Raw genomic sequence first — 17,819 nt, forward strand, 5'->3', positions numbered from 1 at the left:
CGATTCCGTGCCTGTGCAGTACGCAGGAATGTAACAGAGAAATCGGGATTCTGCTGAATAGTGGACAGCAATTTCTGAGTAACGGAGATAAGATTCTGAATGAGCGCATCAAAAAGCAATTTTCAAACTTACCTCAAGTCCATGGCTCAATATTTTGTAACTCTTTTAATGAAAGCGTGAGTGGCTCTTAAATGATCCTTTGATTTTCCCGTTTGTTTTGTCAGTAAACGTCTTCAGTTGGAGCTGGTGTACTTGGTCACTGCCATTGTTCCTTCGGACACGGCGTGCTTGGCCAGGTCCCCGGGCAGCAGCAGGCGCACGGCGGTCTGGATCTCCCGGGAGCTGATGGTGGACCGCTTGTTGTAGTCGGCCAGGCGGTAAGCCTCACCCGCGATGCGCTCGAAGATATCGTTCACGAATGAATTCATGATGCTCATGGCCTTGGAGGAGATGCCGGTGTCGGGGTGAACCTGCTTCAGCACTTTGTAACTCTCCTTCCTCGACCTCTTGCGCTTCTTGCCAGACTTGCTCGCCGGTTTGGACAGAGCTTTCTTGGCGCCCTTCTTGGGAGCGGGTTTCAGTGGATCAGGCAGTTCCCCGTCGGTTTCAAACACAATAATAATCAGAAACTGTTCGGAGCTCGGACTAAATGGGCAGCGCACAAAATGGTATGTTAATTAGAATGGCGACGCTGAGCATTCCGATTGGCTGCTTGGAGAAAGGAATCACCAAGCGGAACGCTGGGGGATGGGAAGCGGCACCAATGTGTGACGGTTCGCGCTGCGTTTAATACAGGAGGAAGGACAGAGGGCAGAGACAGGCGGGGGTGCGGGCTGCAATTGAAAAGGGAAACGCAAATTTCAAAAGCAGTACGAAAATAAAATTAGATGAAATATTGTAAAATTAAACACGAAGACGTTCAGTTCATGACACAGGGCAGCAGGAGAGCGAAGGAGAGATTTGGACATTTCAAAGTAAAGTTCAATTCGAGTTTATTTATGCACACAGGTGAAAGGAACAACGGATTTGTAGCAGCATCACAGACACATTTCATCAGACACAACATTGACAAGAAACACTGGAATTAAATATGAATTATACCAACATATTCAAATAGACAGAGGACTATCAGAAGAAAATCAAAATAACAAAGAGCTTATGCGGGCAGTCGGAGAATCACCCCTCTTGTCCTTCTTCATCTCGTCACTCTCGATTCAGTGTCACGCAACGCTGCCACTTTGATCCGGCCCATGCCTTCATCCACCAGGTCCAACACTTGCCTTTGTTGGATCTTACTCCTCCTTACACTAGTCTTCGAGTTTGTGGGTGTGTGGCCAGGGTTAGAAGGGGTGGGTGCCCCTTCTTAGGATTGGGTTTGAGGGTAGGGCTGGTGGATGTATATGCCAGGCTGGAAGAGATAAAGCTGTGGAGTTTAGTATGGTGAGATATGTGGGACTATGGTGGATAGGGTAGTGTAGTGGAGCCACTTTAATCTAGCCGATGCCTTTCATTAACGTGGCCTGACTCCCACTTGGCTTAAAGAACCGGGTGTGCAAAGGGACACATCATCAGTACTGCAACCTGGGGTCATTGGGGGTTTCGGGTCATTAATCATGAGACTCTCTTGCCCAGGTGACCGAGCCAGGGTTGATCAGACCCAGCTTGTGTTTATCCCATGGACCAAGATAATCAGAGGCACTGTAATTCTGCAAGTTGTGGGTATTTTAGACCTTGTTACTTGGCTGTATTTTGACCATTTGGAGAGTACAATGCTCTGAGGCCTTGTAATCAGGCTTCACCTCCTCGTAAGGTTCCACTTTCCTGCTTTAAATTTACATCTGTCTTTATTTTGCATCTGTGTGCCTGGGATAGCATGGGTTAATGATTGAGGTTTGCAGATTTGTCCATAATTCCAAAATACAAAAATCTCTGAAATCCAGAACTTTTTCTGCTGACATGACGTCACAAATGGAGAATTTTACCAGGATTAAATGGCTTGTCATATGAAAAGCGTTTCCTAGCTCTGGGCCTCTCTTCCCCGTGACGTTGGAGAAAGAAGGGTTACCGAATTGAAACCTATCAAATAGTGGAAGGGCTTGAATGAGTGGATGTGGAGAGGATTTTTCCTGTGGTGGGAGTGTCTAAAGCCAGACCACACAGCTTCAAAATAGAATATCCTTCCAGAATGGAGAGGAGGAGGAATTCCTTCAGCCAGAGAGTGGTGAATCGGTGGAATTTTTTGCCACAGGCAGCAGGAGAGGTCAAATCACTGGGTAAAGGCAAGAGATTCATAGATTCTTTAGTGGTCAGGGCATAAAGGGATACAAGGGAAGATAAGAGGTATGAGGAAAAATTGATCAGTGATGATGAAATGGCAGAGCGGGCTCGATGGCCTAAATGGCTGAATTCTGCTCCTATATCTTGTGGTCTTATGGACTGAGTGACGAAAACTCTCCCAGAGACTGGTGATCTCAGCTTTGACACAACCCAGCACCTGAGGCTCCAGATAACTTATACAGCAAATACAGAAGTTTTCTGATTAAAGAGATATCATTCCATTTCCATCCTGAATGCATGTCACCTCATTCTGATGTAAAAGAGTAATGATGCTTTGGGCTTGGCCCGAAGTGTTAACTGTTTACTCTTCGTCATACAGGCTGCCTGTACTGATGAGTTCCACCAGCATCTTGTGTTGCTTTGGATTTCCAGCATCAGCAGATTCTCTCGTGTTTGCGATTTACACCTCATTCTGAGGGTATTTTCCTCAGTTTTGGAACTCTCATTCAGGGGAAAGATACTCTTTGCCTACTATCTGTCACATCCTGAAAGAATCTAACTGTTTCCTCGCTTTCTCATTGACTGCAAGAAATACAGACCCGGTCCACTCACTGTCGTCTCACATAACCAAACCTCCATCCCTGGAACCAGCCCAGTCAGTGTGGGGAACAGTCACTGCACACCCTCTATTGCAGGGATATCCTTCCTGAGGAAGTGTGACCAAACACGGACACTACATTCAAGGTGTGCTCTCACCAGGACCCTATCGAACCCAGTGAGATATCTGTACCCCTCTTCTCCACACCTCCTGGATCACAGGACAAAGTACTGTTTGCCCCTCTCATTACTTGTTGTAACTGCATGTTAACTCAAGTGATTTGTTTACAATGACACCCAGGTCCCTTTGAACATCCCCGTGTGGAAATGATTCTTACAGTTTGATCCTGGGAATAGGTGATCTCACTTTTCCCCACATTCTATTCCATCCGCCCCATCCTCAACCATTCACTCTCCTCTCTACATCCCCCAAACCTTCTCACTACTGACACTGTCCGTCCCGCTCTGCCAGAGCAACAGACGTTGTCACTGAGTTGTGCAGCACAGAATTAGGCCCTTCAGCCCAACACATCCATGCTGACAAAGTGGACAAACAAAACCATTCTCAGTTACCTACATTTGGCCCATGTCCCTGTGAAACTTCCCTCTCCACAGTGCAAGAGATATTGCAATGGTGCCCACCTATATCATCACTGTAGGTAGTTTGTTCCATGTAAATAGCGCATTCTGTGTACAAAACCTGCTCCTCATGGTCCCATTTAAATCTTCCCTCTCTCACTTTATACCTGGAATCTCTAGCTTCCAACTCCATGACCCTGGAGATAACAGATTCACTACTGACCATATCAATGTCTGCCATTATTTTATCAACCTGTCTAATGTCATATACACTCTGTTGAGGAATTTTCAGCCTATCCAGCCTAATGTTAAATCCCTTTTGCACCCTCTCCAGTTTAATGTCACCCTCTGCTCAGAGGGCAACTATAAATGTACGTCATGCTCCAAGAGTCGTTTCCCCAAGGCTGGGAAAGCTGTAATGTGACGTCACGGCCTAGTGTCCAATACTCTCCCGATGAATGCTGGTGTGGCAAACACCTTCTTCACCATCCGGTCTACCTGTGTTTACACTTTGAAGGAATTCGATATCTGCACCCCGATATCTCTGTTTTACAGCACTCCCAGGGACCGACCATTCCCCACGGCAGTTCTGCCCTGGTTCGTGAATGACAATGGAACATCTCTTGTTCTTGTTTGCAGTCTCGAAGGGCAGAATGGACTACTCCTGCACCTATTTTCCATGTTTCTATCTCACATTCCTCAAATCACTGAGCTCATTGATCACCGTCCTGTTGTATTGCTGGTTACATTTTTTCACACTTTAAAGGGATCTGCATATTTGCTGAGCCGGGCATTGACATTGTCAGCCGAGTCTTTAATGATTGAACTGCAGCAGCAGACCTGACTCAGCTCCCAGGCTTTTCCTTGCAGCGATACACGCACAGTGCTGGGGGAATTCAGCAGGCCAGGCAGCATCTGTGAGAAACAGTAAATAGCCGACGTTTCAGGCCGAGACCCTCCAGAATCTGAACAATGTTTGGTTTTCCTTCGATCCTTTCCCAAGTTACTGGATAACATAACCCATCCTCCAATCCTCTGCCACTACTACTGCCCAAGAAACACACAGAGAGACAGAGCGGGGAGGTGAGGGGACAGAGTCAGAGTGACGGACAGAGCCGAGAGCGGCCTCTCATCGTCCAGCTCCGCCTTCACTTTACTAAGCCCGGCAATATCCAATGGTTTATCCGAAACACAGAGCTCCAGAGAGGGGAAAGAAAACTCCCTCACACACCACGTACATAGTGAAAGATTCCTAGGAATTTACTGGCTGTCGGACTTCATGCAATCAGAATACAGTGTGATCGGCGCAGGATTAATTTCAAATCGCCCGCCAATTTCACAGCACCCAGCAACGGTGCTTGATTACTTTTTCATGTTATTTACCATTAATTGTATCATGGATTAATCTGCTTCAAAAGTAACTAAGCCAAATATATCGATAAAAATAATTAAAAGGTTGTGGACACGGCTCCCTCTGTGAGGTGTTGGGTGGCTCTTAGAAGAGTCTTTGTGTTGTTCTCCGCCTTCACTTTACTTGGCCCGGCAATTTCCTATCCGCAGCACAGCGCTCGAGCGGAAAAAAAAACTCCCTCACACAACACGTACACACTGAAGGTTTTCTGGAATTTTGCTGATTCTCATGCTTTAAATTATAGGAAGTGCTTTTCCATTCCGGAAATACCCGAGAAACTCGGTCTGTCGCTCCCCGGCCCCGTGACCAGTGCGAGCGCCCTCACACACAGCAGTTGGTGGGCGAGGGGGCAGTCACTTCCAGTGATAAGAGGGTTAATTCATCAGAACAATTGTTCCTCTGGGTCGCGAGGGAAATGAAAGTCCGGTCACATAGAGGAACAGGATAAGACTGATATTAGGATATATAGACCACGCTTCTGGCGCCTTCTAAACCCCAGGTAAAGTGGTGGCTGAGGAGCTGGTGTGAGGTGGTTGATGCACCATCAATAACTCACTCTGAGACGTAAGGCGAGATATTGGCTTTAATTGACTGAAGAAGGAACCAGCAGCGAGTGACCATCATACTACATCTTGGAGAATGAGGGAGAGGATCAGACCTCGATCGCCTTTATACAGGGGCCTGTGGGAGGAGCGTGTCCAGACAGGCAAATAGTTCACCACATTCACCACCCCCCCCCCTACACTTTGTTTAAACGTGTACTCATGTGGCGAAGTTTCTTACAGGTCAAGTCTATCAGGTGGTCGAATCTGTCGCTGCGATCTACGTAGCACCGGCTGTGATTGCACCGATGCCGGCGATATTGGTGATTGCACAGGAGACGGAGGTTGTGCTGGTTCCAGCTCATGCATGTGCGAGGCACCTGGTACATAGGTGTCATGAGGAGTCTATGTAGGGCCTGGTGAGCGCGGTGTCACCTCGGGTACAGGGTTCATAGTTACCGGAGAGTGTTCAGGGTAGTGGTCTGCTGCACCTGCGGGCGCCAGGTCGCGGATGGAGACCGTGTCCTCCCGCCCATCAGGTAGAACCACGTCGGCATACTGGGGGTTCGCATGCAGAAGGTGAACCCTCTCGACCAGCGGGGAGTATTTATTGTTGCTCACATGTTTCCGGAGCAGCACTGGCCCCGGGGACGTCAGCCAAACAGGTAGAGTGGTCCCAGTGACAGACTTCCTGGGAAAAGAGAATAGGAGTTCGTGAGGGGGGGTTGGGGCCGCCATCCAACCACCTGGGCACTCCGAGGGCTTGTGCTTGGCTCAGTGATCCCCTCCCTGAGCAGCCACTGCCCCTCTGACTGAGTGAAGGCCCTGTCCCCCGCACTGTACCGCCTGCTTTTAGTCGTCACAGGTTTACAGTCGGGGTCAGGTTGGCTGACAACGGTGGGGGAGGGACCTGGAGAGTGGAGAGACTGCAAGTGGTGTCGGTAGCGCAGCTGTCGTGCTGGATGGGATGTGTGTGCCGCTGTGTGTGTGTGTGGTCAGCAGTGATGAAGTTCCACAGAACTGAGGATTCCGGACAGTGAGTGGTGGGAGGGGCCCGTCATATACCACAGTCACACTTTCGGGATGGCTCTGGAAGTCCAGCCCCAATAGCACAGGTGCGCACAGATTAGGCATGACCAGCAGCGCAAAGTTCCGATATGCTGTGCCTTGCACCACCAATGTCGCTACACAACCCGCCGGGATGTCTGTGGAATGCGACCCAGAAGCCAAATGGATCTTCTGACTTACTGGCCGTGTTGCGAGTCCGCAGCGTTGCACTGTGTCCGGGTGAATAAAACTCTTAGTGCTGCCCGTGTCAAACAGGCATGTAGTCCTGTGCCCCTCCACCCGGATGTCCATCATTGAACTTGCAAGCTGGTGTGGGGCGCTTTGGTCGAGGGTCACAGTGGCCAGAGACGAGCCGCCGGGGTACCCGGTAAGCATCGGCTGGTCGGGCGCGGGGCATGCTGACGCCAACAAAGATGGCCGCCCACATCCGGGGTACCCGGTAAGCATCCGAGGGTCGGGGGCGGGGTATGGTGACGTCGACAAAGATGGCCGCTCACATCCGGGGAACCCGGAAAGCATCCGAGGGTCGGGGGTGGGGCATGCTGACGCGGACAAAGAAGACCGCCAACATCCGGGCATGCAAGATGGCGGCCCCCACGTCTCACTAGCAGTGCTGCACTCCGCTCGCAGTTTAGACTTACAGACCTCGGCGAAATGGCCCCGCTTTCCGCAGCTGGAGCAGGTCGCTTCTCGCGCTGGACAGCGTTTTCGGGGGTGTATTTTGAGGCCGCAGAAATAACAAAGCACAGGCTTCTGACGGGCCACCGCCATGGTCGGGTTCGGGGAGCTGGTGGAATCGCACTGGCAGCGTCGATTTCGCTCGCGGGACCCGGCGGTGGCGGGGTCGGATGCGTCCACGGAACCGGCGGGGAATCGCGCGACTGGACAGCGTCGGCGTAGTGCAGCGCAGCTTCCAGAGCGTTGGCCGTCTCGATCGCCGAGCGTAAGGTAAGATCGGATTGTTCCAGCAGTCGCTGGCGCACGTACACTGACCTCAGTCCCGTCACCAAGGCGTCTCGCACTAGCAGCTCCGCATGTTGTTCTGCCGCGAGCGTCTTGCAGTCACAAGCTCGGACGAGTGTCTGTAGTGCTCGGAGAAACTCCGCGCTCGATTCTCCAGGCCGCTGTAGCTAAACGATGTCTTGCGTAGACGGTGTTCACATGCCGCACGTACTGTCTGTTGAGGGCGTCCAGTGCCCCTTCGTAGGTCGGCAGGTCCCGGCTAATGGAATAAACTTTTGGAGTGACCCTCGAGAGGAGAATTCTGTGCATAACGGCGGTTTCAGTTGTACGAACCTCCTCCAAGTATGATTGGAAGCATGCAAGCCAGTGTTCAAAAGCGAGAGCTGCTTCAGGGTCTTGAGTGTCCAAATCCAACCTTTCCGGACGTAAAACGGTTTCCATGTTTTAAAACTTCCAGTCAATAAAATTGATGCACCATCAATAACTCACTCTGAGACGAAAGGCAAGATATCGGCTTTTATTGACTGAAGAAGGAACCAGCAGCGAGTGACCATCATACTACATCCTGGAGAATGAGGCAGAGGATCAGACCTCGATCGCCTTTATACAGGGGCCTGTGGGAGGAGCCACAGGAGCAGTCAGAAGGGGGCGTGTCCAGACAGGTACATAGTTCACCACAGTGGTTGAGGCTTCAGCTACAACGCCTCTCAAAGGGAAGATGGAACGAGTACATCGAGCGGGGTGCTTTCTTCTTGCTACACGGAAGGGGTTAAACGAGCAGGAATGAGGTCCTACGAAGTGATTTTTGGGAACTCAGAAAAAAGCAGGACTTCCAGCATTGCAATCTCGGAATTCTGCCACAAACTATGTGCTGGTGTGGTGAGAATTCCATAACTTTAATATGTTGATGATGATCTGATGCAGGAGCGAGGGCTTCAGATTCATGGATCAATGGGCTCCCTTCCAGGCAGGTGGGAGACCGGGACAAACAAGGCCATTTGCATCTGAACCGGAGGGGAACCAAATTCCTCACCAGGAGGTTTAATGGTGTCACTTGACAGAGTTTGAACTCGAGTAGTAAGTGGGAGAATATACGTATGACAAGACCGTCTGGAAAGAACGAGAGCTAATAAACATGCTGGAACTGATGGGCTGAAATGAGCTTATTTCAACATTATGTTGTCGGAGGGATAAGGCTGGCAGCTCAACATTCCTGGCTTTCATTGTCCTACACGTGAGTTGGGGTAGGGTGGATTTAGCAGGAGCAGAGGTTACCCCACTGGGAATGTCCCAACGAACTGGAAGGCTCACTTGCAGAGGCAATCTGCAGTTACACTGATAGGATTATCATATTGGACCCCACTGACCAGTGCAGGGACTTTTATCTTCCCTAGAATTGATTGGATCTTGCTCAATACTAAGATGCACAAGATTTCTTCACTGAATCTGAAGAGTGTTTGAAACGTTATGTACAGAGCCCAACCAGAGGAGACAACAGACAGGAGGAATTAGTTTTGGGAAATGAGCCAGGCCAGCTGACAGCTAAGAGTCAGTGAATATTCTGGGATCTTATTTTCTTTCTTAGTGATGAGGAAGAATAAAATCAGATCTTGTATGAAGGTACTGAATTGCAGGAGTGCAAGTTAGTTGGGAGTAAGACAGAAGCCAAGGGGCATTGATTGGGAGCAGCCACCGTCAGACAAGTCCACATCTGACGTGCGGGAGCTGTTTAAAGACCAGCAGATCCGAGTTTGAAATTGAGGTACAGGATTTATCCACATTTGAAAAGGCATGGCTTGCTTAGTGACAATCAGCATGGTTTTGTGTGGGCAGATCACGCTTGACAAAATTGATCGAGGTTTCGGTGGTGGTGATACAGATTATTAGATATAGGAGTAGAATTAAGCCATTTGGCGTATCGAGTCTGCTCTGTCATTTCATATTGGCTGATACATTTTTCCTCTCAGCCCCAATCTCCTGCCTTCTCCCTGTACCCCTTCCAGTACTGACCATTCAAGAATCCATCAAGCTCTGCCTTAAATACCTAAAGTCCTGGCCTCCACAGCTGCCGCCTGTGGCAATGAATTCCACAGATTCACCAACTCTAAAGAAATTCCTCCTCATCTCCAATCTGAAAGTGAGCCCCTCTCTTCTGAGGCTGTGTCCTCTGGACTTAAACATTCCCATACTCTCCATATCAACTTTATCAAGGCCTTTCACCATTTGATAGGTTTCAATTAGTCATCACTCATTGTTCTAACTTCCAGGGAATAAAGGCCCAGAGCCATCAATCACTCTTCATATGACAAGCTGTTTAATCCTGGAATCATTTGTGAGAATCTTTTTTGAAACCCATCCAGTTCCATCTCATCCTTCCTAAGATAAAGGGCCCAAAACTGCTCCCAATACTCCAAGTGAGACCTCACCAGTACTTCATAAAGTCTCATCATTACATCCTTGCTTTTATATTCTAATCCTCTTGAAATGAATGCTAACATCATATTTGCCTTCCTCACCACAGACTCAACCTGCAAATTAACCTTTAGAGAACCAGCACAATGACTCCAAAATCCCTCTGCAACTCATTTTTGTATCTTCTCTCCATTTAGAAAATAGTCAACCCTAATATCTCTTTAACTGAAGTGCATGACCATACACTTCCCAGTTCTGTATTCCATCTGCCACTTCTTTGCCCATTCTCTTCATCCATCTGTCCTTCTCTATTTCCTCAGAAATACCTGCACCTCCACTTGTCTCTTCATATCATCTGCAAGTTTTGCAACAAATCCATCAAATCCATCGTCAATTTGGATAGGCATATAGACAGGAAGGGAATGGAGGGTTATGGGCTGAGTTCAGGTCGCTGGGATCAGGTGGGAGTAAGTGTTCGGCATAGACTAAAATGGCCGAGGTGGCCTGTTTCCGGGCTGTAATTGTTATACGGTTGTAAGAGACAGGTGGAGGCGCAGGTATTTTTCAGGAAATAGGGAAGGACTGGCAGATGAAGAGAATGGGCAAAGAAATCATTGACAGATAACGTAAAAAGAATCAGTCCCAACACCTTGGTGCTTGATGAAGGCAAGACTGTGACCATGATCTCTGTAGACCTTAGTGGGATTCAATATAGATTTTAATTTCAATTCAGAAATGGATTCCTCATAGAAGTCTATGTAGGGCTGGAAGTCCGTGTGCAGAGGTGATCCACGAGGCCTGATGCTGGGAATTAAGTTGTTTCTGATATATATCAATGTTTGGATGAAAATGTTGATGGAAGGTTTACAAGTTTACATGTGACAGCAAGATTGGTGGAATTGTGGACAGTGTAACTATTGATCAATGCACACAGTGGGACTTAGATCACAAACATATGCAGAGTAATTGCAGAATGAACTTAATCTGGGAGAGAATGTGTTATTGCACTTTGGGAGATCAAATGGAAGAAGGAAGTATAATGTTAATGATTGACCCCTTCACAGCATTGATGAAACGAGTGATCTTGGGGATCTTGGGATCCAGGCACATAGTTCTCAGAACGTGGCAAAACAACGGGTTAAGGTATACGGAATGCTGGTCCCCACTGGTCAGGGTGTGGAGTATAAGAGTAAGGGAGTCCTGTATTAAGACAGGCATACAAACGTACAGGGAATGGACCACGTCCAGGTAGGTCAACTTCTGGCAGAGTGAAGGATTAGAGGGACCTTGGGGTCTGAGTCCATAGGATGCTCAAAGCAGATGCCCAGGTTGACTCCGCGGTTAAGAAGGCGTATGGTGTATTGGCCTTCATCAATCGTGGGAATGAATTTAGGAGCTGAGAGGTAATGTTGCAGCTATACGTGACCATGGTCAGACCCCACTTGGAGTACTGTGCTCAGTTCTGGTTGCCTCTCTACAGGAAAAATGTGGAAGCCATTGAAAGGGTGCAGAGGAGATTTACAAGGACGTTGCCTGGAATGGGGAGCTTGCCTTATGAGAATAGGTTGAATCAACATGGTCTTTTCTCCTTGGAGCGAAGGAGGATGAGAGCTGACCTGATATAGTTGTACAACATGATGAGAGGCATTGATCATGTGGATAGTCAGAGACTTTTTCCCAGGGCTGAAATGGCTGCCCCAAGAGGACACAGGTTTAAGGTGCTGGGGAGTAGGTACAGAGGAAATGCCAGGGTTAAGTTTTTTTTTACTCAGAGAGTGGTGAGTGCGTGGAATGGGCTGCCGGCAATGGCGGTGGAGGCGGATACGATAGGGTCTTTTAAGAGGCTTTTAGATAGGTACATGGAGCTTAGCAAAATAGAGGGCTATAGTTAAGCCTGGTAATTTCTGAGGTAGGGGAAGGTTTGGCACAACATTGTGGGCTGAAATGCCTGTACTGTGCTGTAGGATTTTTTGTTTCTATGACTGAACTGGTCCAAGGGTATTGAGTGAATTGAAAATATTCTTGTATCAATCTCCTGACGCACTTTTGAATAAGCTTTTATGCAGAGCTACTAGGAGTGTTCTTTTGTCTTCATGGTCTAGTTTTTGCGGGGATACTGACTAACAACAGTAGTGTAATTTTATTACAATCAATTGAAACACCTTGACTGCACATGGTGATCTCCATTTAACTGATAATGTAACTCCTGAAACCAACTGGCTGCACCAGAGATGATTTGGTGTGTGACATTAATGGGGGTGAATACATATACAGACAATTATTTTGTGTTTTATATCTGTAATTAATTTAGAGCACTTTGTAGAGATCTGTTTTCACTTTGACACAAGAGACTTATTCTGTTGATCAGTAAGAAAAAGCCAAATTTAATCTGCTGTGACTCAATATTGTAAAACAATAAAACATGAAAACTTCCAAGGGGCATGAATACCTTTCATATGCACTTTACATGTAGGGACAGTGATGAGAAAGGGGAGGGAAAGAAGACACGGGGAGGAATGGTCTCAAGATCCCCAGGAGCTCCTCCCGATGGGATAAAACACAAAAAGTGAAATATCCAAGAGAGATGAGAATGGAGCTGTGATGTTCAGGAGAGATATAATCAGAAGCAGATTGGAGTACTGCTGCATCGAGTAACTTTGCTCTGAGTGCTGCAACAACCACGATCTGCCGGTGGCAACCCATTCCAACTGAGTTTCCCATTCACATACCAGCATATCGGTGTCTTACAGCTGTCTTAATCTGTGATGGGTTGGTTATGGGGCAAGCTCCCACTTCCCATTAAATGCTCCCAATGGTGTGCGCCTCAAATTGCCTCCGTCAGCTAAAGCCAGCTGCTGACATTAACATTTGGCTTAGCTACTAAGCCCGACGGAACTGTTTCTAGTGTTGGGGGAAGGTGCAAATCTGTTTAGGAGCATCATATAACCAACTGCTATGGGCAGATGGGCTCGTCAACCATGCTTGGCAGCTTATCTAGTGGAAGGAAAACCCTGACCTCAAACCTGGACCCTCAATCTGGCTCCGGAGTTCTCCCTCATTGTGATCACATCTTCACAGACCCTTCACCACCAGGACTCTCTGTAATCCCACCTCATTACACAGATTACATCTGAAATGTCCTGTTCCTGGGTAAGATACTGCTGTAAGAAACTGTCTCTGACAACTCCACTAATTCCTCTTCCACTGTACCTGTTGGATTAGTTTAATCAATACACAGACTGAAGCAAACACACATAAAATGCTGGAGGAACTCAGCAAACAGTCGACATTTCGGGCTGCGAACCTTCATCGGGATGAGACAGAAAGGGACAATAGCCAGAATAAGGTGTTGGGGGAGGGGGAGGAGGACAAGTGAGTGGGGTGTGTGGTTTGTGGAGGGATGATGATGTGAGGAGCTGGGTGACAGACAGAAAAGACAAAGAGAGGAAGAGAAAGTAATCTAATAGGTCAGAATGTTGGACCACGTGATGACATGAAGGAGCTGAAGAACCTGAGAGAGATGATGGGCGGGTCATGAGGCTGTGTGAGGAGAAGTGAAGGGGTTAAATGGCAACAGAATGAGGGAAACAGAGTGCAGTGATATCCGGAATTGGAGAAATCAATGTTCATGTCATCAGGATTGGAGGCTACACAGTCATAATATGAGGTGTTGTTTGGCTAGCCTCTATTTGGCCTCATCGTGGGAAGAGAGAAGGCTACAGACAGACCTGTTGGTAATGGCGCACTGCTAGTCAGGGTCGACCATGGATATTGTACCCTCACTGTGAAAGTCAATATACAAGCCAGGGTAGTACGATACGTAAAGCAAGCTGTTGCCCATGCAGTGGCTCCTGCTCTCCATGCAGCTGATGAATTCACAGCAACAGCAGAGACCGATGGAGTCAGGCACCCGAGTAGTCGCATGATTACCAGCTTGCATTGAACATAGGACCGACAGGGAATTAGTGTTCACAGTGGGGACACAGATATCTGATGGTGACATTTCAACATTGTGCAATAATGTGTAATAACCGCCATCACGAGGGAGAAGCTAACAGGACAAAAAACAAACATTACCAGGTCCCAAGGACCGGCACTGAAGGCTGGAGAGAAAGTAGAGACACCGAAGTCTGTCAAAACTCACTGTGTTACAGAAGGTCCCAGTGGAGTTGAAAACCATTGTTGAATAAGGGTGGAAGATAAAAAGCAAGTGACTGTCGTCCAGTTAGCTTCACTTCAGCTACTGGAGTCTATAATCTGTGAAGAAATAACAAGTCATTTGGAAAAGTCTAATGTACTGAACTAAGTCAACAGGGCTTACAGTTAGATTCTTACAGGAACCCCTCAGCCCAAATGGTCCACACTGACCAAAGTTCCCATCTGAGCTTGTGGTCAGTAACCCCCTCACCACCACATTATGAACAAGGCTATCCTCCACCTTGTCCCATTTCCTTGCATTTAGCCCATATCCTTGAAAACTTTTCCTTTCCATCTACCTGTCCAATTACTTTTTTAATGTATATGACTCAAACACTCCCCTTGACAGCTCATTCCATTTACTGATCAGCCTGTGTGTGTGGAAAAGTTGCCCTTCAGGTTCCTATTCAATCTCATCTCAAACCAATGCCCTCCAGTTCCTGATTCCCCTACCCTGGCAAAAAGTTTGTTATTTGACCCAACCCAGGCCCCTTATAATTTTATGCACCTCTGCAATATCGCCACTCATTCTCCAACATTCCCGGGAAAATTGTCCAAAATACTTTCCACAAATCAGTCTTTCGAGATCCAGTAACATCCCCGTAAATCACCTCTGCACTCTTTCCAGCTCAGTGGTGGCAGTCATATAGCACAGTTACAAAAGCTAAACACTATTTATGAAATGCGGCTAAACCAACATGTTGTACAACTGCACCATTTCATCCCAGCTTCTATTTTCGGTGCCCTGACTGAAGGTTAGTGTTCCAAAAGCCTCTTCACCGCCCTGTCCATCTGGAACCTGGTTTTTGTCTCTGTAACCTGAGTTATTGAATGTTAAGTCATGTTTGACAAACATACCAGAGATTTGAGACTTTACAGGGGAAGTTGGAGAAGTAGAGATTTTGGATTGTCAGGAGCCATTTGCCAAGGAGCCACATGAAAGCTGGTGCACAAGACCTGATCTCAGTCCTGGGATGGAAGTGAGTTAATATTGACTGAAGACTGGTTATGATACTGAGACAGAATAACAGGTCTGTTTCAGGTTGGGATGACATAACTACTGGAGTGTCCCAGCAACCTGCTTTGGACCCTCCATTATTTAATATTGATATTAATGACCTGGAGGAGTGGCAGAGGGTGAGGAATCCATGATTGTCAACGACAGGGAATGTGGTATGGGCATGTTCTGATTGGACATTTAGTCTCTCCAACAGGATATGGGGAAGCTAGTGAGCAGAATACTTGGTAAATGGAGTTTAATGTGTGAAGTGTGATGACGTGGTACGAGGAATCAAAAGTCACTACTATTTATGTGGAGATAAATTGTCAATGAGAGAAATAGAGAGGGGTCGAGGTGCTGCCTGCAAAACAAAATAGAGATGGGTGCAGTGAAGGTCCAAAGCAGGTTGCTGGGACACTCCAGTAGTTATGTCATAGGACCATATATGACCAAGGTTCAGAGGTGCATCGTTCATTCACATTTATTGCTGGGGCACTAAGGCAGAGAAACAGAGAAGTGTTGTTACAGAGTCAAACAAACACACAATAATGGATTTTGGGAAGTGAAAGCAGGTCAGGACATACCCAGTGAATGACAGGGTCCTCAGGAGTGTTAATGAAAAGATAAACCTGAGGCACAGGTTCATAGTTCCCGGAAAGTGCCAGCACAGGTAGTCAAGGTGTGGAAGAAGGTGCACGTCATGCTTAACTTCATCGGCAAAGACTCTGAGAAGAGTTGGGACGTCACATTACAGTTGTACAAATCAATAATTAAACAACACCAGGAGTACCCTGTGCAGTTCTGGTCACCACGACAGTAAGGATGTGACTAAGCTGGAAAGGTGCAGAAACGATTCACAGGAATGTTACCTGGACTGGGGCCTGGAGTTACAAGGAAAGATCAGACCGACTGGGACTGTTTTCCCTGGAGTGAGGGAGGCTGAGGGGAGACCAGACTGAAGTTTTTAGAACTTTGAGAGGTGCAGACAAGGTAGACAGTCCGAATCACTTCCCCAGGCTAGAAATATCAAATACGAGAAGGCACAGCTTTAAAATGGCAGGGTGAGAATTTAACGTTGGATTTCAGGGCAGGTAAGATTTCTGTTTCTGTACAGAGAGCGGAGAGGGCCAGGTTTCGGCTGCCATGGGGGGGTGGTGGTGTTGGAAGCAGATATGATAATGACATTTAATCGGGGTTTAGATAAGCCATGAATATTCAGAGAATTGAAGCACATGAATTATACACAGGCTGAAGAGATTTAGTTTCATTTGGCATCGTGTTCAGCAGAGACATCATGGGAAGAAGGGCTTCTTCCTGTGCTGTACTGTTCTGTGTTCTTGGTGAGCCTTAGTGACGGGGGAGTCTTTAGCCGGGGTCACAGACAGGCGTATCTGTGGCAAGGAGAGAGACTGTAGGATGGTGCATTACCTCCCTGGTACCAGAGCCAAGGATGTACCTGAACAATTACAGGCCATTCTGGAAGGGCAGGGTGAGCAACCAGAGGACGCGTCCATATCGGTTCAAACAAATGAGTCAAAGTCCTGCAAAGAGACTTAGAGAGTTCGGGAAAAAGTTAAGCAGAATCTCTTGGGGGGTGGTGGGGGTAATTCCAGTGTCACCTGCTAGCGAGGGAAGAAATAAACAGGTGGTACAGTTATATGTGTGGCTAACAAGCTGGTGCAGGTTAGTTACATAGATCATTGAGTTTTTTTCAGGAGAGGCGATGGGAAGAGTAGACAAACAAACAAATTGCAGTGTCTCAGTAGCAGATAAACAAAATTAGAAGTAAGAGAAAGAATAAAAAATTACCACAAACAGTCTGACATGAGGGGTGTCATCACTTCCCCGGCTACAGGTTGACTCATTACAGAGCCCAGGGTCAGAATGACTTCATGCAGCGCTCCTTGGAGCAGCGCAGTGGTGTTAGTCTGATACTGAAGATGCTCCTCTGTTCAGCCAAGGAGGCATGCAGAGGGTGAGAAACATTGTCCAGAATTGTCAGGATTTTCTGTCGGGTCCTTTGTTCCACCATGGCCTCCAGTGTGTCTAGTTTCACTCCAATAACAGAGCCAGCCTTTCTAATCAGTTTATTCTCAGATGCCACTGGCCCAGTACACCACTGCATAGTTAGGCCAAGTTAATGAACACAGTGGCACCGAGGGTCTGAAGTGCGTTTGTATCAGTGCCGGGTGTGGAACAGTTAATGCAAACGTACTTAGAGTCAGAATTAGCACAGGGCACAGTGATTCAGCCATTACAGAGAAGGGCAGGACTGGGAGCTAAACATTCCAGGATTCAGGTTCCGACAGTCCAGAGGGAGGTGAATGAGGTTTGGGGAGCTGTACTGCTGATCAGGCAGAAGGTCACAAATTCAAGGTCATCCCGGAGGCTCCTCCAGTGAGACACTGTGCGTGGAACTCAGGAATGAAAAAAGTGAAATCACTGTGATGGGATTATACTGTAGGGCTCCCGATAACCAGTAAGAGAGAGGAACAGATATTTTGGCAGGTTTTGGACTGATGTAAAAACAACAGAGTATCTATAGTGAATAAACTCCCCAGAGTGACTGGGACTCCCTTATCATCTGAGGCTTGATTGAGGCATGATTTGTTAAGTGTTTTCAGCAAGGTTTCCTGAAACAGTATGTAGATGATCCACCAGGGAGGGAGAATTTCTTGACTTTGCCTTGGGAAATATGGGACTCACCAGGTTGTGGAAGGAACAACCAGTGTTCCAAGAGGAATTAGACAGGTCCTTCAGTGGAAATAACCTG

At 47.5% G+C, this 17,819-nt stretch overlaps 1 protein-coding gene across 1 annotated transcript; it reads right to left on the minus strand.

The window, feature by feature from the left end:
* Nucleotides 1-233: 233 nt before the first annotated feature.
* LOC132387433 (histone H2B-like) lies at nucleotides 234-7,045 on the minus strand. Its single transcript, XM_059959789.1, has 2 exons — nucleotides 6,972-7,045; nucleotides 234-645 (listed from the first exon to the last, which is right to left on the minus strand). The coding sequence occupies exons 1-2, from the start codon at nucleotides 7,043-7,045 to the stop codon at nucleotides 234-236; spliced, it is 486 nt and encodes a 161-aa protein (XP_059815772.1).
* Nucleotides 7,046-17,819: the final 10,774 nt, after the last annotated feature.

Source organism: Hypanus sabinus, unplaced genomic scaffold, assembly GCF_030144855.1.
Source record: "Hypanus sabinus isolate sHypSab1 unplaced genomic scaffold, sHypSab1.hap1 scaffold_185, whole genome shotgun sequence".
In the NCBI taxonomy this organism is placed as follows: domain Eukaryota; kingdom Metazoa; phylum Chordata; class Chondrichthyes; order Myliobatiformes; family Dasyatidae; genus Hypanus; species Hypanus sabinus.